At 42.0% G+C, this 20,657-nt stretch overlaps 1 protein-coding gene across 1 annotated transcript in view; it reads left to right on the forward strand.

Annotated features, from left to right (window-relative positions):
* Positions 1 to 20,657, forward strand: part of gbf1 (golgi brefeldin A resistant guanine nucleotide exchange factor 1) — a 580,908-nt gene that overhangs the window by 78,916 nt on the left and 481,335 nt on the right. The window contains 1 exon segment of the mRNA XM_034185226.1: positions 3,992 to 4,058. Within this exon segment, the coding sequence (XP_034041117.1) occupies positions 3,992 to 4,058 (67 nt within the window).

Here is a 20,657-nt window from a genome sequence, read left to right on the forward strand (position 1 = left end):
TGCTCACACCATCTTCTCAGTACAGTAAGCAATCTTGTTTCTGTGTCACTTGCCCTAGTGTGCCTTAATTGAGAGAGTGGCGTCAACTCAGAACATGGCGCCATTTTGGGTCCGACTTCGCTGAACTACTGAATGAATCTTTAATGTTTTCAACATTTTTTAAAAAATCATTTAACCACATACAGCAACACATCCAGGTACAGGTACAATCAAAATAAATATAAAAATAGTTAAGCTATCAAATTGACAATTTATGATTTATTTAATTAAGTTAAAGCCTGATTTATGCTTCTGAAGCTCTGTAACTCTGTATCATACAATGACGTGCATGACAGTTTTAAAGTTCCCCGTCTCTGGATTATGCTTTATTATGGACTAATTTGACCCTCAGCAAGCTTTTCTTTCTACAATCACCTCCAAATCAAAGGTAAGATGATCAGTTTCCTCTGTTATGAATTTGTGCTGTAAATGTGCAGACTTTTCTGATCCATTTTTAATCAGTGTGCTCACTGTAAAAACTGTTAAAATGTGATGACAGACGAAGCAACGAAAGCAGCAAAGTGTCAAATCACAGCCTTTTGCTGTGTCTGATTTAACAGGTGCACGTCAGGCTGCGGCTCTGAGTCTGAGCACGGTGTGAAAAAGTAAACGGTCTGGCTTTTAATCACGGAAATTACTCCGGTACCACATGCAAGGGGGTTGAATGGAAATATCTGATGTGAGCGAAAATCCTTTGTACAAAATCCATTATATACAGTGTTTATTACATGGAAAACAACACAAAAACTTTTTTTTTTCTGGTGACTGAATATCCGCTTTATACGTTTACTGTTTAGGTTAATTTGACTGTACATGGGACTGAACAATAAATTTACCTGTCAAAGCTTTGGCGTTGAAGTCAGCTTCCATCCCACATGTCTGACTTAATTTTCCCAAATTTTTCTTCTGTTCAGATGTGTACATCTTGAAGCCCTTGTGTCTATTGTTGCCTCCAAATGCACAACAACCCGGCATTTTCAGCAAATAAATAAATATCTGGTTTAACATGCAGACAGATGAACCCAAGATGGCACCATGAGTCACATGACCGTTTTTTTGTTTTTTTTTCCTCGACTCGTCATGTTGCCACTCTTTCAATTAAGGCACACCGCCCCCTCAACACACACGCATATACGAGGTCTATTAGAAAAGTATCCGACCTTATTATTTTTTTCAAAAACCATATGGATTTGAATCACGTGTGATTACATCAGACATGCTTGAGCCCTCGTGGGCATGCGAGAGTTTTTTCACGCCTGTCGGTTACGTCATTCGCCTGTGGGCAGTCTTTGAGTGAGGAGTCGTCCACCCGCTCGTCGATTTTTTTTCATTGTTTAGGAATGGCTCAGAGACTGTTGCTTTGTTTGATAAAAATTTTTTCAAAACTGTAAGGCACAACTGAGTGGACACCATTCAATAAATTCAGCTGGTTTTCGGTAAAAATTTTAACGGCTGATGAGAGATTTTGGTCTGGTAGTGTCGCTTTAAGGACGGTCCACGGCGCCTGACGGCGATCTGCGCTTCGAGGCGGCAGCGTCTCGCCGTTTCAAGTTGAAAACTTCCACATTTCAGGCTCTGTTGACCCAGGAAGTCGTCAGAGAACAGAGAACTTTCAGAAGAAGTCGGCATGAGGAGTTTATTCGGACATTCCATTGTTAACGGTCATTTTGTAATGAAAGAACGTGCGGGCAGAGTCGCATGTCGGGCTGGACCCGACCGCGGGGGGTCGCGGCAGGAAAAACACCTCCGTTGGAAATCTTAACGGGCAAGTTGGAACATGCCCAAGCTGTTAAACAATTTCTCAGTTACTCACTTGTTGAAAGCCATTAAAAGCCGCCTGAATTCTACAAATGGTTTTCAACACGGAGGTGTTTTTCCTGTCGCGGCGCACACAGATTTGCCGAGTCGTCACGGAAACGACTCGGCGAATTTGCGCGTACGTCTTTCATAAAAAAAAATGTCCTTAAACAGTGGAATGTCCGCATAAATTCCTCATGCCGGCCTCTTCTGAATCTTCTCTGTTCTCTCACGATGTCCTGGGTGAATTAAGCCTTAAATTAGGATGTTTTCAGCTCGAAACAGGCCGACGACAGCGCCTGGAAGCGCTGCAGGACGTCCCGCTCCGTGGGAAGTCCTTACACCGACAGAAACACCCCATAATCTCTCATCAGCCGTTAAACTTTTCACAGAAAACCAGCTTAATTTCTCGAATAGTGTCCACTCGGATATTCCTCAGAGGTCCAGAAAAAATTTTGATAAAGCAACGCGCGCCGTCTCGAGCAGCGTGTGAAACAAAGGAATTCAGCTGAGAGGGCGGGACCACATCTCACTCAAGGCCTGCCCACAGGGAAATGACGTCACCGACACGCGTGAAAAACTCACGCATGTGCACGAGGGTTCAAGCATGATTGGTGTAATCGCATGTCATTCAAATCCATATAGTTAAAAAAAAAATAAATAAAAGGGTCGGTTTATTATCTAAGAGACCTCGTACACACACTCATTTATGTCTGCTTCAGAACCGCCGTCACAGCAGTCGGCAGAATTTCTGTCATCTGCAGCAGCAGACTGCAGGTGATGACATGAGGTGTGGTCACTTTTCAATGATAACAACATTGACAAACTGCTGGACATTATGGATGATGTCATTCACCCTCTGCATACCGTCATCAGCAACCAGAGGAGCCTCTTCAGCCACAGACTGCTCCTTCCCAAGTGCAGTACCAACAGACTGAAAAACCTTTGAAGGATTACGTCAAAAGTACTTCACAGATTCTCACCAAATTTTCCCCATGGATACATATTAAGCCATGGAAGACAACATTAAATTTTGGAGGTGATTTTGATCCAGATCTGGATTCTGGTTCAAGATTTCCCTTTATATAGGCTTTGAAGGATTACTTCAAAACTACTTCACGGATTCTCACCAAATTTGCACCACAGTTGGACCAGATTTTGGATCAAGTTTAACTTAATATAGGTGTTGAAGGATTACTGTTAACAGGGTTACGTCAAAACTACTGCACGGATTTTGACAAAATTTTCAACACGGATGCGTATTAGGCCATGGAAAACTTTGGAGGTGATCTGGATTCTGGATCACAATTTCACTTTATATAGGCTTTGAAGGATTACGTCAAAACTACTTCATGGATTCTCACCAAATTTGCACCACACATATTAGGGCATGGAAGACTCCACTGCATTTTGGAGGTGATCTGGATTGGCAGACGTCAGAAATCTCTGATTGCTCTTGTTTATGTATGTATGTTTACGTATGCACAAAAAACATGCATACATTTTCCCCCCACATATGAACTGAAATTTATATAAAAATGTGCAGTAAGAGTGTGCATATCTTCAGACCTGGCAATTCCATCCTCATTAATATTTTTTTAATTTGCTGATTTTGGGTGTCTGAATATTCACAGCTGTATGCAAGTTAATAACCTCCATTACTGTTCCCATTCAGAACTTTTTTCTTTTGTTCTTGATTCCACAATATCTGATGACTGCCAGTTTCACATTTGGGAAAAAAGTGTATTATCTATTGTTTGTTTGTTTGTTTCTGTCTTTCTTTCTCTCATTTATTTCTCTTTCTGTCTTGCTTTCTTTGTTTTTCTATGGTGCTCTAGCTGATGAACAAACATTTGGCTTTTGAAAATGGGGAGAATTTATATTTAAATGATTGTCTGCATCCATTCATTGCTATTGATAGAAATGGAAAGCAGGCTTGTGCAAGTGCGTACAATTTCATAATCAAGATTTATGAAGGCGAACAATGCATACACTCGGCTTTTAGAAGTCTAGTGGAATGAATGTGTATGTACATTTCTACCTTTGCGCGTACACCTAGTTTTAGTTGTGATTCTGATTCAACGAATCATGAACAGACACAGGAATCCTTTGATGCAATAATTGATTTCCTTCATTCTTCCCTTTCCTTATACAGGATGAAGAGCAGGATCCATTGCTGAACAGTTTTGGCCAACTGAAAGAAACACTTAACTGCATTAAAGGTAAGTGAAGCTGCGATGCAGTAGCTTGGATGTTGGAATCACAAGGAACTAATGTGAACAACTTGAAGCTGCCAGCTGCTTCTAATGTGGGCCCTGGCACGGACCACTGTCGATAACTTGCGTCGTTAACACAAAACCACAACATGCTGTCTCACACATCAAGTCATATTATTCTCATCACTGCCTCACCAGAAGCCAGAGTGTCCACAATGCCACTGACACGTCAGCTTCAAGCAAACTCCAAGTATCTGTTTACTTAAGTCTGTCATACTTTTTGAGGCACAGATGATATGACATGGAAATGCTGTGTATACTCCAGATCTGATGTGATATGTACAGTTCCAGTCAAACATTTGCTCACAGCAAATTTTTCGTGTGTGTGTGTGTGTGTGTGTGTGTGTGTGTGTGTGTGTGTGTGTGTGTGTGAGAGAGAGAGAGAGAATCATTTTTCACATTTTAATATGTCAGGAAAGTTTTCCAACTTAATCAACTCAAATAAAATACATTAAGTTGTGCAATAAGCCTGAAGTGGGTTGATCTAATTTACATAATCTATCATTCAATTTATTTTCATTTATATAGTGCCTAATCACAAAAAAGCTGTCTCAAGGCACTTCACATGAGTAAGGTTGAACCTTACCAACACCTAGAGCAAGCACACAGTTGACAGTGGTAAGGAAAAACTCTCTCTGATATTGAGGAAGAAATCTCATTGTTGGTCATTAAAAATGATCAACAATTTTTAAATGATTGAATAGCTTTACCTCTTGTCATTAGAAGAGTCTTCAAGCCAAAGAGAATGACCCAGTGTGAAGTTCATACACAAACGGTCTAAGAAAAAAACATCAGAGGCAAAGCTTTGAACCAGATGGAGTAATAGAAATGAAAATAAAAAATGTGTATTCTTGACCAAAAACAGAACGTTTTATTTGAATTAAGGTAACGAGTTAATATATATATATATTTTTTTTATTTAAAGAGAGAAAAAATTGCCCTTCCAATAAACGGGTGCTGTTTACTTCCTGTCTTCCTCTGAATGTCATTCATGTCATTGAATGGCAGAGAGAAAGTTACCAGCAGCAGGTATTTAAAGTAAAATGTGATGTGGTCTCCCTGTTTCCGACCAGAGGAGGTAAATATTGTGCTGTGTACCTTTTTATCAGTGTTGGTCTATGATGCCCATTTCGTCAGTGTTTGATTGTTGGAATGGAAAGACAAATGATGTTTGACATAGGTAGTTAGATCCAGTAAAGCAGGGGTCTATATATATTCAAGATAGTTACATTATTAATATGGGCTTAAGAAGCAGACTCTCAGCTCTAATTTGAGGATATTTGCGTCCAAATTGGAGGAAGGCTTTAGTAATTACAGCTCTTATATGTGGCCGCCTCTTTTTCAGTGAACCAAAGGTAACTGGACATTTAGCTTAAAAGTTTTTTCATGGGCTGCATGGGTTATTCCTCATTAAGCCATCACCAGTTAAGCAGGTAAAACATCTGGAGTTGATTCCAAGTGTGGCATTTGCATTTGGAAGTTGTTGCTGTGAACCCACAAAGTGCGGTCAATGGAGTTCTCAATAGAAGTGAAACAGACCATCCTCAGGTTAAAAACAAAAACAAATAAGAAATCCATCAGACAGCTAGCTTCCTGAGTCAGGAGTGGCCACATCAATAGTTTGGTACATTCTGAGAAACAAAGAGAACACCGGTGAGCTCGGGAACTTAAAAAGGCCTGGACGTCCACGGAAGACAACAGTGGTGGATGATCTCAACATCCTTTCCACAGTGAAGAAAAACCCCTTCCACAACATCCATCCAAGTGAAGAAGACTCTCTGGGTGTATCAGTCCAAGTCCACCATAAAGAGAAGACTTCATGAGAACAGATACAGAGCGTTCACCACAAGGTGTAAACCATTAATCAGACTCAAAAATAGGCCAGATTAGACTTTGGCAAAAAAACATCTAAAGAAGCCAGCCCACTTCTGGAAGAGCATTCTTTGGACAGATGACACTTCGATCAGCCTGTACCAGAATGATGGGAAGAAGCTAGTGTGAAGAAGGCTTGGAACGGTTCATGATCCAAAGTACACCACATCTTCTGTTAAACATGGTGGAAGCAGTGTGATGGCATGGACATGCATGCCTTCCAGTGGCACTGGGTCACTAGTGTTTATTGATGATGTGACGCACACAACCAAGTGAATTCTGAAATGTGTAGGGATATACTTTCTGCTCAGATTCAGCCAAATGCAGCAAAGTTGATTGGATGGTGCTTCACAGTGCAGATGAACAATGCCCCAAAACATACTGCGAGAGCAACCCAGCAGTTTTTTTAGGGCAAAGAAGTGGAATATTCTGTGATGGCAGAGTCAATCACCAGATCTCAACCTGTTTGAGCATATGCTTCACTTGCTTAAGACAAAATGTAAGGCAGAAACAAGCAACAACTGAAGACAGCTGTAGTAAAGGCTTGGCAAAGCATCAAAAAGGAGGAAACCCGGACTTTGGTGACATCCATGAGTTCCAGATTTCAGGCAATCATTGCCTGCAAAGGATTCTCACTCACGCACTCATCTTCAAACACTTACACCAGTCAAGGGTCTAGGGGGGCTGGAGCCTATCCCAGCACTTACAGGGCGTGAGGCAGGGTACACCCTGGACAGGACGCCGGTCTGTCACAGGGCCACATATAGACAAACACAGTCACACCGGCATGCACACCTACGGACAATTTAAAGTTTCCATTCCTCCTAACCTGCATGACTTTGGATGTGGGGGGAAGTCGAAGCACCGGGAGGAGACCCACGTAAACACGGGGAGAACATGCAAACTCCACACAGAAAGGCCAGAGGTAGGATTCGAACCCATGATCTTCTTGCTGTGAGGCAACAGTGGTAACCACTAAGCCACCGTGCTGCTAAAGGATTCTCAACAAAGTGTTAAAAATGAGCATTCTATTTATGGCAATGTTAATTTGTCCAATTACTTTTGAATCTCTGACATGAAGAGATGTTAATATTCATTAATGTTTCATAGGATATTTGTGTTCACCTCCTTGAATTAAACATGAAAGTCAGCACTTAAGTTGTATCTCAGTTTGATTTCAAATCTAATGCAGATCCCAAATACTTTTGGGCTTAACTGTACGTGACTTTAGGTCACCAGTCTACACTTTATTCGCAGGTACAGTGCAGCTTTTTACTTTACTTAAATGGGCATGTTGGCAAAGGGAACAAAGGTAATGAAGAAGTAATAGGTAGATATGGTATGAAGGAGAGGAATGTAGAAGGGCAGATGGTAGTTGATGTTGCAAAACAAATGGAAATGGCTTTGGTGAATACCTACTTTAAGAAAAGAGAGGAGCACAGGGTGATATATTAGAGTGGTGGAAGGTGCACATAGGTGGACAACATTCTTTGTGGAAGATGCAAGCTAAAAGAAATTGGAGCCTGTAAGGTGATGCCGGGAGAGAGTGTAGCTCGACAGCCACGGATGTTGGTTTGTAGGATGAATTTACAGGTGATGACGAAGAGAGGCAGAGCTCAACAACGGATCAGATGGTGGAAGCTGAAGGAGGAAGACCATTGTGCGAAATTGAGTGAGCAGGGGAGAGGCACCCAATGGAGGGGAAGCAATTTTAGACAACTAGAAAAGTACTGCAGATGTGGTGAAGGAGACAGCTAGGAAAGTACTGGGTGTGACATCTGGACAGTGGAACGAAGATGAGGAGACTTGGTAGTGGAATGAAGATGTTCAGGAAAGAAGTAGACAGAAGTACATGGGGCGTGGCATAAGGTGAAAAGAGAAGTGGCAAAAGCTAAGGAAAATGCTTATTGCGAGCTGTAAAGACGTTGAACATTAAGGAAGGATAAAAGGAGTTGTACCGATTGGCCAGGCAAAGGGACAGAGCTGGAAAGGATCGACAGCAGGTTAGGGTGGTAAGAGATCCAGATGATAATGCCCTGACAAGCGAGGAAAGTGTTGAGACGATTGAGGGAATATTTTAAGGAACTCATGAATGAAGAAAATGAGAGAGAAAAGGCTAGATGATGTGGTGAGAGTAAATCAGGAAGTGCAAGATATTAGTAAGGATAAAGTGAGGGCAGCTATGAAGAGGGTGAAGAGTGGAAAGGCAGTTCGTCCACATGACATTCCAGTGGTGGCATGGAAGTGTTTAGGAGACCTGTCTGTGGAGTTTCTTACCAGATTGTTTATTAAAATCTTGGAAAGTGAGAGGATGCCTGAGGAGTGGAGGCAAAGTGTGCTAGTTCCTATTATTAAGGACAAGGGTGATGTGCAGAGTTGCAGTAACTACAGCAACATAAAGCTGATCAGCCACAGCATCAGGGCTGAAATGATAAATCGAGTACCTACCTCAATCAATCAATCAATTTTTTTATATATAGCACCAAATCACAACAAACAGTTGTCCCAAGGCGCTTTATATTACATAATTATGTAAAACCCCAATGGTCAAAACGACCCCCTGTGAGCAAGCACTTGGCTACAGTGGGAAGGAAAAACTCCCTTTTAACAGGAAGAAACCTCCAGCAGAACCAGGCTCAGGGAGGGGCAGTCTTCTGCTGGGACTGGTTGGGGCTGAGGGAGAGAACCAGGAAAAAGACATGCTGTGGAGGGGAGCAGAGATCGATCACTAATGATTAAATGCAGAGTGGTGCATACAGAGCAAAAAGAGAAAGAAACAGTGCATCATGGGAACCCCCCAGCAGTCTACGTCTATAACAGCATAACTAAGGGATGGTTCAGGGTCACCTGATCCAGCCCTAACTATAAGCTTTAGCAAAAAGGAAAGTTTTAAGCCTAATCTTAAAAGTAGAGAGGGTGTCTGTCTCCCTGATCTGAATTGGGAGCTGGTTCCACAGGAGAGGAGCCTGAAAGCTGAAGGCTCTGCCTCCCATTCTACTCTTACAAACCCTAGGAACTACAAGTAGCGAAGCGCTCTATTGGGGTGATATGGTACTACGAGGTCCCTAAGATAAGATGGGACCTGATTATTCAAAAGCTTATAAGTAAGAAGAAGAATTTTAAATTCTATTCTAGAATTAACAGGAAGCCAATGAAGAGAGGCCAATATGGGTGAGATATGCTCTCTCCTTCTAGTCCCCGTCAGTACTCTAGCTGCAGCATTTTGAATTAACTGAAGGCTTTTTAGGGAACTTTTAGGACAACCTGATAATAATGAATTACAATAGTCCAGCCTAGAGGAAATAAATGCATGAATTAGTTTTTCAGCATCACTCTGAGACAAGACCTTTCTGATTTTAGAGATATTGCGTAAATGCAAAAAAGCAGTCCTACATATTTGTTTAATATGCGCTTTGAATGACATATCCTGATCAAAAATGACTCCAAGATTTCTCACAGTATTACTAGACGTCAGGGTAATGCCTATCTGAGTTTAAAAGCAGGAAATTAGAGGTCATCCATGTCTTTATGTCTGTAAGACAATCCTGCAGTTTAGCTAATTGGTGTGTGTCCTCTGGTTCATGGATAGATAAAGCTGGGTATCATCTGCGTAACAATGAAAATTTAAGCAATACCGTCTAATAATACTACCTAAGGGAAGTATGTATAAAGTGAATAAAATTGGTCCTAGCACAGAACCTTGTGGAACTCCATAATTAACTTTAGTCTGTGAAGAAGATTCCCCATTTACATGAACAAATTGTAATCTATTAGACAAATATGATTCAAACCACCGCAGCGCAATGCCTTTAATACCTATGGCATGCTCTAATCTCTGTATAAAATTTTATGGTCAACAGTATCAAAAGCAGCACTGAGGTCTAACAGAACAAGCACAGAGATGTGTCCACTGTCCGAGGCCATAAGAAGATCATTTGTAACCTTCACTAATGCTGTTTCTGTACTATGATGAATTCTAAAACCTGACTGAAACTCTTCAAATAGACCATTCCTCTGCAGATGATCAGTTAGCTGTTTTACAACTACCCTTTCAAGAATTTTTGAGAGAAAAGGAAGGTTGGAGATTGGCCTATAATTAGCTAAGATAGCTGGGTCAAGTGATGGCTTTTTAAGTAATGGTTTAATTACTACCACCTTAAAAGCCTGTGGTACATAGCCAACTAACAAAGATAGATTGATCATATTTAAGATCGAAGCATTAAATAATGGTAGGGCTTCCTTGAGCAGCCTGGTAGGAATGGGGTCTAATAATAATAATAATAATAATAATAATAATATGCTCTATAAAAAAGCCCTCCGTAAAGCTAGGACATCTTTCTACTCATCACTAATTGAAGAAAATAAGAACCCCAGGTTTCTTTTCAGCACTGTAGCCAGGCTGACAGAGTCAGAGCTCTATTGAGCTGAGTATTCCATTAACTTTAACTAGTAATGACTTCATGACTTTCTTTGCTAACAAAATTTTAACTATTAGAGAAAAAATTACTCATAACCATCCCAAAGACGTATCGTTATCTTTGGCTGCTTTCAGTGATGCCGGTATTTGGTTAGACTCTTTCTCTCCGATTGTTCTGTCTGAGTTATTTTCATTAGTTACTTCATCCAAACCATCAACATGTCTATTAGACGTGAATACTAAAAGTACGCTTTAAAGGTTTTCTATGTCAGCAACATTTTGAGTCTTAAAGTAAATAAATATGAAATTGGTCTCTAGATCCTTAAACTCTGGACCTAAATAAACTTTACATGGTGGCCTGGTACCTCCGTGTTGATAACCATTTGTAAAATCCAGGCGGCTTTTGGTGGCTTTCAGTTGAGTGAGTATCTGAGAAATTGTTTAACAGCAGGGCATGTTCCAACTTGTCCTTAAGGCTTCCAACGGAGGTGTTTTTTCCTGTGGCGGACGCGAGCCGACGCGCCAATCCGCACGTCTTTCATTAAAAAAAAATCTCCTTTAACAGTGGAATGTCCGTATAAACTGCTGATTCCGACCTCTTCTGAAAGTTCTCTGTTCTCTCACGATGTCCTGGGTCAACAGAAGCTTAAATTTGGAGGTTTTCAGCTTGAAACAGGATGACGACGTCGCCTCGGAGCACTGCGCGACGTCCCGCTCCGTGGGAAGTCCTTACAGCGATAGAAACAATCCAAAATCTCTCATCAGCCATTAAAATTTTCACCGAAAACCAGCTTAATTTGTCAAATGGTGTCCACTCGCATGTGCCTCACAGTTTTGGAAAAAATTTTGAAAATGTAATAGAGCTTGGGGAACATCTGCAGAGAAACTAACATTATGTATTCCACAACATTGCAATATGACATGGTGTCACCTTTTTCTCATCATTCACTTGAGTCTCATGAATGTCACAAATTGCTCTATCAATTAATGATGACAACATACTCACAGTGTAATGCAACTTACTATACCTTAATGAAAGTGACATGAAATATACAAAGACATGGCTAAAATTCTCTATTGCCTGTGCATAGAACGCGTAACTCAGTTAGTGTATATACAGTAGTAGCAGCAGCCCTGCTAAGAGCTTACAGAAGACGCTGGGGCGGACGTGAGCTGATGTGCTCGTGAAGCTGAGAGAGCATGGGCTGCGCATGGCGTTACTGTCTATGCACCTTGTCAACGTACACTCTCTGTTGAACAAGATGGATAAATTATTGCTGCTCCTCACCAGGAAAAACTCAGACTTTGAGAGATCAGCTGCACTGTGCGTCACTGAAACCTGGCTCCATGGGCATATCCCTGACAGTGCTCTGCACCTTCTTGGCTTCCAGCTGCTGCGTGCGGACTGCGTAGCCCAGGTCCCTGGGAAAATGATCGGAGCCGGAACATCTTTTTATATAAACAAAAGTTGGTGCCCAGATGTCACGTTGATGAGGACATACAGGCCTCAGTTGGATGCTTTTTCATAAATAAACTGTTGCGTGTTCTATTCACCGCTGGAGTCTCCTTGTTCGTGCTGGTCAGCATGTATATTCTGCTACAGGCGTGTGTAACAGAGGTCCAGCAGCACTTCGCTGAGCAGAGATCACAGACATGGAGAGAAAGGATCCAGACTCCCTGTTCATCATTTTGAGGGATTTTAACAGAGCAAATCTGAGCCATGAGCTCCCTAAATACAGACAGCACATCACGTGTCCCACCAGGGGTGCAACCATTCTTGACCACTGCTGCACTACAATAAAGGACGCCTATCGCTCTGTTTCCTGTGCAGCTCTGGGACTCTGTGGTCACTGTCTAATCCACCTCATCCCCACTTACAGACAGAAATTAAAATCTGCACAGCCTGTCGTGACGACTGTAAAGAAGTGGATGGATGAGTTGAGGCAGGAGCTACAGGGCTGTTTTAACTGCTCAGACTGGAGCGTCTTTGAATCCATATCCACAGACATTCATGGCCTTTGTGACAATGTGACATCTTACATCAGTTTTTGTGAGGACCTGTGTGTGCAGACCTAAACCTTCTGCATATACAGCAACAACAAACCTTGGTTTACTCGGAAACTGAGGCAGCTCCGCCAGGCCAAGGAGGGGGCCTACAGAAGTGGAGACAGGCTCCTGTGCAAGAAGGCCAGAAACAGGCAGACAAAGGAGATCAGAATAGCAAAGAGAAGCTCCTCTGATAGGCTGAAAAAGCAATTCTCAGCCAATGACCCTGCAGCAGTGTGGAGAGATCTTCAGCATGCCGCAAACTACAGGAGACCAACCCCCCAACCTGTGGTGAACCCCCGCCTGGCTGAGGAGTTGAACCAGTTTTACGCCAGGTTTGAATGGGATGCTATCACACTCCTCACCCACCCCAACAACAATAGACTTCGTCTTCCTCTTTGCAACACCACCCACATTAACTATCTGTAAAGAGGATGTGTGCCAGCACTTTTGCAAACAAAAGATCAAAAAAGCTCCAGGACCTGATGGTGTCTCTCCCTCATGTCTGAGAGCACGTGCTGATCATTTGGCCCCTATCTTCACCTGGGCCTTCAACAGATATCTGGAGCTGTACCAGGTTCCTTCCTGCTTCAAACCCTCCATTATTATCCCCGTCCCAAGCAAACCTTCCATAACAGGACTAAATGACTACAGACCTGTTGGCCTGGCATCTGTAGTCATGAAGTTTTTTGAATGACTGGTGTTGAGCCACCTGAAAGACATCACAGGGCCCCTGCTGGACCCCCCTGCAGTTTGCCTACCGGGCAAAGAGGTCAGTTGATGATGCAGTCAACATGGGTCTGCATTACATCCTGCAGCACCTGGACTTGGCAGAGACTTATGTGAGGATCTTGTTCGTACACTGCAGAGCAGCGTTCAACACCATCATCCCCGACATTCTCCACCAAAAAACTCTCCAACCTCTCTGTGCTAGCTCCCACCTGTCAGTGGATCTCCATCTTCTTGATGTATAGGACACAGCGGGTGCCCCTCAGGGGTGTGTGCTCTCCCCACTGCTCTTCTCCCTCTACACAAATGACTGCACCTCAGGGAACCCCTCTGTTAAACTCCTGAAGTTTGTGAATGACACCACCATCATTGGACTCATCCAGGATGGTGATGAGGCTGCATACAGACAGGAAGTGGAACAGTTGGTCCTCTGGTGTGGTCAGAACAAGCTGGAGCTGAACCTGCTCAAGACTGTACAGATGATAGTAGACTTAAGAAAAACCCACCATTGCCACTCCCTCCATCCTCAACAACACTGTGCCTACTGTAGACACTTTCCGGTTCCTGGGATCCACCATCTTCCAAGATCTGAAGAGGACCCCCCCATAGACTCCATCAGGAAAAAAGGCACAGCAGAGGATGTACTTCCTCATACACCTGAGGAAGTTCAACGTCCCCCAGGAACTGCTCATCATCTTCTACACATCTATCATCCAGTCTGTTGTGTGCATCTCCATCTCTGTTTGGGTTCTCTCTGCCTCCAGACATGACAGGCACAGACTTCAACAAACTGTCAGGTCTGCAGAAAAAAATTGTCAGAGCCAGCCTGCCCTCCATCCAGATCTTATACTGGTCCAGGGCCAGGAAGTGAGCTGGTAACATCTCTGCAGACCCCTCACACCGTGGACACACATTGTTTAAACTCATACCCTCTGGTCGACATTACAGAGCTCTGTACATAAAAACAACCAGACACAGGAACAGTTTCTTTCCACGGGCCATCACACTCCTGAACAATTTAACGTGCCAAAAAACTCAATGATTCAAATTCCTCATCTAGAGCTTAGCTTCAGTCTGTTGTCTGTTTCGCACTTTTTTTCTCTTTGTTTTACTTGCACATTTCATTTACACATTTTTTTTTTACTGTGAATTATTCAGTGTTTAGTGTATATTTATACATACCGTACAGAGAGAGTGCAGCTCAAACCATTGTCAGATTCCATGTATTCTGTGGATACTTGGTGAATAAAAGCTATTCTTGTGTGTGTGTGTGTGTGTGTGTGTGTGTGTATTAGTGATATATTCTGTGCAACAAAGGAAGTACATCCGCTCTCTGTGTAGGGTTTAAGGGTTAGGATTGACCTTGGCCTTTCTGGAGTCTAATCACTCTGTCGCCATGTGCGGTGATTGATCATTTGCTAGTGCAAGTGTGTGCAAATGGGATGCTGCTGGCTGACAGCCCCCCTCCTCTGGGAGAGACTCTCCGTCTCTGTAGACAGTCATGTGTGTTGTCATGCCTTTGCAATGAGAGTACTGGCAGCTCTTGCAGCTTGTGTTGTAAAACTCCTCCGCAATGGGAAAGCTGCAGTCAGCCTCTGCCCCCCTCAGCCCTTCTGCCTTCCTTTGGGGATTGGCTCTGCTGCTGTGAGATGGACAGGCACGGCTGGTCTACAAGGAATCCACCTCGCTCCCTCTTTCGTCGCTTTCTATCTCTCAGCCTGCAAATCTCCGAAAGTTGTTGTTCCAGTTCTTCCAGGGGCTTTGTTACTGTTGCTGTGTTTTACCTCATTGTTGGTCATATGTAAAACTGAAATCTTTCTCGTCTTTCATAAAGCATATTTGCTTTAAATGAGACTATTTCAAGGTTACTTGAAGTCCTTCTTGCATACTTATGCCCATACTGTGTGTGCAGTCAGGCTTTCAAATCTGTCCAAGCTCTGATGAGACGGAGTGTATCTAAATTCAGTGCTCTCCAGACTGATCAGTTTGTTTTGTTTTTATGGCAGCAGCGTAACGACCTCACAGATATCTCTTTTTCTCTGTCTGCTGTGTAGAGAACCAGTGATGTTTTGGCCTGAAATCTTGCGGGTGGGCTGTGTTGAGCTGGTGCTTTGAGGGTTCACATCGGTCCAGCTGTCTGCTAAATGAAAGCCGAGTCATTTCATTCATTCATGTGCGTTTCTCAGCTCGCTCTAACAACAAAAGCTGACCAGCAAAGGCAATATGAATTAGTCCCCTAAAGGTTTCTCAGCCCTTCCCTCTGTCGCTCTTTGAGCCTCTTGTAGCTGAAGGTTTCAGAACTCTGGCAGCCGAGGTCTTTTCTGCTCGTTGTGACTGACAGTACCATGTGGCACAGGGCAGCAGAACAGTGCAGCTGGAACTATATCATCTGCAATTTTAGTTGTGTAAATATAGCAGGGAGTCTTGTCAAGCAGGGAGATAAATTGTTCTGGGAAAGGAAGTGTTCTGTCTCTTTCTGAAACTAAGAAAGTTTCCTTCAACTCTTGGAAAAATGTCATGTGCTCCAATGATTCCTGAACAATGAGAGCACAGTTACTGCTGTTGGGCTACTGATGGACCATGTGTCCTAATACTTCAGCCTCACCTAGTCCAGTCAGTGTTAAATCTGACCCAGAAGGTGGGGATTTGCCCTCTTACTTATTTTATATTTATTTAAAGAATTGTTTTGAGCAAAATCTATTGCCTAATTACACCGATAAAATTGAATACTTTCCATAGCTTTGTGGCACACATCTCTTTTATTACTTTTGATACTTGCCTGCAAAAGGGAAAATGTGTGTTCTGCTTTTATATTATGTTATATATGGTATACACCAAATATGAAAGATTTCTTAAAATCAGTTTAATGTGAATGCACAGCCTCGGGTCCAGGTGCTGGCAGGTCCTAGGGATCTGTAACATAAACAATAAAATAGGTAAATCACCGCACACTGAAATCGACTTTACTCAGATTTATTTCAAGCGAACAGCCCATTTCTTATATAGCCTCATCAGGTTCACTCATTTGTGAGTCTGATGAGGCTCACACTTCACTCTTGCTTCGGAGGCCTGCAGAGTGTGTATGCAGCTGCAAGAGAAAGGTTTTCTGGCTGTTCTTATTGACTCTGCGCTATCAAACTGCAATACAGATGCGCACTGTTTATGATCTAATGACAGAACTATTGCATAGTGAAGCACTGTGTGTATTTTTAAAACACAGCTCTATGCGTTGATCCCTTGGAGTGAAAGGACACACAACAGACTAATAAAAAAAAATGCCTTTATCTGGCTGATTCTTAACAGATTTATTGGGAGCTGTCTGTCCTAACAGCAGTCACTCGTCGTCATGTTCTGTCTTACTCCGTAATCACAGAAGTGGCTTCCTCAGTGAGACTTGCCAGCCTCCCGCATGTAGCATCTTAGCTTACCTTAGCGCAACATGGTGACACAAACCACAAACATGTCCAATTCCACGCTTTGAGAGGAAATGCGCTTTGTCCTCCTGGCCACAGGAATGGAAGGAATAAAATTCACAGTTAGATCCATGTTTTGAAGGCCATTCTCATTCTGTGCTGTTTGTCTGAGATACAATATACAAGAACCTCCTAACTGTACCATGTTTGTGTCTTAATTTCTTAGGGCATATGGCACCATAAATAAAACGCAATACAGTATTTTTATAATTCTTTATTTAGAATAGTCAGCTCGTTTGACATTTTATTTGCTAGTGATATGAATTTTAAATAGGATAAAGAGTTTCACTTGGTGTCAATATTGCTGCTCCTTGATGATCCTTTAGAGCATTTTACCACACAACAAGCATATTAGTCCCGATTGATGGTAGTGCACATGTGTGGCACACTTGGATATGGGGTGTGTCCCAGCTCTTTTTCTTATTGAGAAGGAATATACAGTGATGCAAAGCTTAGCCCAATGTGCTTGAATATCACCTCTTCTGTATTCATGAGTGTGCGTGGTGGGCATAACATAAATTGAATTCATCAATGTCATCAGTCGTTATTTCCTTTTAAAATGGGGTGCATACATAGTAGCGCATACAACTGAGAAAGCAGATGCAAGTGAGAGCTTTTCTGACAAGTTAGTGTTAGCACCAACCCATCATATCATGCTAACTGACAGCGAACACCGATGCTCCCTGAGTTGAAAAACTAAGGTGAACATTTGTATTTGTCTGTGAATGTTAACATTTTTTTTAATGGTTGTTTTCAGTTCACTTTCATTGTGTATGTTAGGCCACTTATTTGGAATGAATTAACTGCATATGTATTGGTACAGTTGAATAGGGCAGCACAGTCTTGTTTGAACCCTGTGGGAGTTGACCACTCATGGGGACACCTGCTCCCGTTACGCACTGTATGCACAGCATAACTTCACACCAGAAAATGGTGTACCGTTTTGTTTTTGGCTGCAATCATAGAAGCAGTCGCGAAAAGTGGAGTTTTTTCGGTTCCCAGTGGAGAAGGGAAGAACAGACAAATGTGAGAGTTTGTGTCAGTAAGTGTTATCCTACACAGCTAGCCAGAGTAGTTGTACTCTCTCGCCTGCGCAATCGCCTTGACACGTTTGAGCTCCGGGTCAAAAACAAACCATTTGCCACCGCATAGTCACTTTTTCTTTGCATTTTCACTTTGTTTGCGTGTAATTTTCCCAACAACTCAAAGTGTCATGCTTCTGTCCCCGGAAGTAAAGAAATTATCTCATATGTGTCATATTTTACCCCTTTAGCGCCCGCCCTCAAACAAGACCGCACTGCCCAATTGAATTGAACATGTGCAGGGTTCTCGCAGAGTTTAGGAAATGTTCAAAAATTGTTGATTAATTATAAAGTATTCAGACTTTGACATTAGGTTGTCACCAGCTGCTCCTGCTGCAATTCTACTCGTGTTTGAGGCAACATGAGCGCAAAGGCTGAAAACCACAAGATTGCCTGGTTAAAAATGACCAATCATACATGTGTTGCTCTGTGCTGTATGGAAGGTAGATACCCGAGTCTCTTGTGATCTTTTTGGGGTCTATTCCTTGTTGAAAAATTCAGTGTATTTGTTTTACTGCAGGACTATACTTCAGAGAGTTACTGTCCTTTTATTGCATCAGCTGTTTCACTTGTACTTAAATGCAGAAGTCACTGAGCTTCACCTCTCCAAATCTTCAATTCTTTTCTTCTGTTATTGTCCTCCATCAACCCCCTTTCTTCTAGTGCAGGTCAGATTTTTGACAAGCCGGGAGAGGAAGAAGTCAGTCCTAAATCCCTTCATTTTTATTCAAACAATACAGGTTTAGAGAACATAGAACCCCCCTGATAATCAGCCAGAGTCGCTTTTTGACTGACAGCTTTGTCAGTTTTATCCACACACTAACAAAATTCACAAACACACCTCTAATTGACTCGAATCACAAGCAAGGCACCAGAGGCAGATATCAAGGGGCATGGCAGTGGATTTGTAGAAGAACATTTGATTATAAGACAGCTGATCTTCCCAGTAACATTTCCTCCAAAACAAAAAGTAAGTAGAGGTAATATCACAAAGAATGGAAAATAAGCCTTTTTTAATTACATTAATAATGTGATGAAACATTGGGACTTTAATTATGTGCACTAATTAATTTATCTCTTTGTAAACTACCATTAAGTTCAGTTGAACCATTGGAGTTCGTGTTGTTAGTTCTCCTGAGAAGTTTATATTTTGCTTTCTTGTATTTGTCTGTTAGCAGGATTTCCTTCAAGATATCAAACACATTATGATTAAATTTGAGGAAAGAATATTGTAATCCAGATCTAGTGAGCTGTTGGCCCTTGCTTATGGTTTTGGTGAAGGGGGAGAAAATATTGTTTTTCACAAGGCGTAGGCTAATCCCAGTGTTACTGACAACCATGCTAATTCATCACATTTTAACGTTGTCATTCATCAGGAAAAAATACATTAATGCTGTCAATCGTTTTATTTCAAGGTCAAACACAAGTGTGTGCATGAGCATGCACATAGTGTTTTGGCCCCAGCTGTGGTCAGGCAGCCGTTGGCAAATGCCAAAGTGGAGGAGGCATAATTCATGTCACTTAGCCACTTATGCAAACATCAGGAAGGCATTCTGCCCAAGGAGATTCTGCATTTCTTTACATACTTGCTGTCTTGCCTGAATGTGAATTCAGGGTGTACACGCACTATGCTGGGTCCCTTGAACTGCCTGAGCGGGATGGCTCACACCCTCCCCACTCTCCTGCTGGCCTGTGATCACATAGCACCACGTATTCTAGGCCTGAGCACATTTACATCATGACGATGTTTTGAGAAACAGAGTATAACATTGGCAGATTAGAGAGTTTAGCTCTATTCAGATGAGATTAGTGTTACATGGGGAGGAAATATTGCATAGATAAATGAAAGGTGAATGATTTGGTTTGTGAGCTTGAAAAACCTGTGAAAAACATTTTTAAGTGCGATTGGACAGAACGATGGGTGATGGGTTGATGGGGAAGCACAGGGATGTCACAGTGCCATAAACATAGTAGTCGGTGCAAGCATTATCAAAATTATATGAATCTTAATACCCAGTTTGGTATCACATAAAAAAAAACACTTACAGGTTGGCTTAAAAAGAAGCCATGTTTAGATACAAAATATTCCTTTTAAGCTTTAACTGAACATTGAACTAAATACATCCAATAAAATTGGATCATCGCCAGAAGTATATCTTTAACAAGTTAAATCTAGAGCACCTTGTTAAACTAAGTAATAGTTGGCTTGTTGTGTTGCTATAGCTCTCCATTTAATCAGTAATGGCTAAAATATTTCCTGCAGAATTCGACCTAGTGTAGTCGACTAAACAAGATTAGACCACTTTATGAAACCAGGCCTTTGTGTGCTTCCCAATCTTTTTTAATGATGATTATACTACTACTACTACTACTGCTAGTAGTAGTAGTGGCCTCTGTGTGGCATGCATGCATGTGTATGGCTTCTATCACGCAAAAACCGGGGAGAGCTGACATTTGCCATTTGGTATGCATTTTAGGTCAAGGATGAACGCTGTGAAAATGGAAAGTTGATGGGACAAATTTTTGGAGAAATTCTCAATTTTAGCTAACCAATACACAATGGGCATTGTGCTGCAGTGCACCATGGGAGTTTGGGGTTTGGGCATTTAAAATGTTATTGTGGTTCATGTTAATTTGACAGTGTTGTTAGTATTATTGATTTATTGTGTTTTTGCAGTTCAGTTGGTTTAGTCAGTCTAGGTAAGTGTTATGTTATTGTCACCATGACTGAGTTAAGTGTTGTGTTGGCATCATGTATGTATTGTGTTGTGTTTTTAATGTCTTCTGCACCGTCTCTGTTTGTCAAATTAAAATTACCTGCATACAGCAGAATGCAGAAAAGACAAAAGCTGTGCATGTGTGCCTGCAATATTAACCAAGCACAAACTGGGGAGAGCTGAAATTTACTGTTTGGGTCAATGATCAA

Source organism: Thalassophryne amazonica, chromosome 13, assembly GCF_902500255.1.
Source record: "Thalassophryne amazonica chromosome 13, fThaAma1.1, whole genome shotgun sequence".
NCBI classification, from domain to species: Eukaryota; Metazoa; Chordata; class Actinopteri; order Batrachoidiformes; family Batrachoididae; genus Thalassophryne; species Thalassophryne amazonica.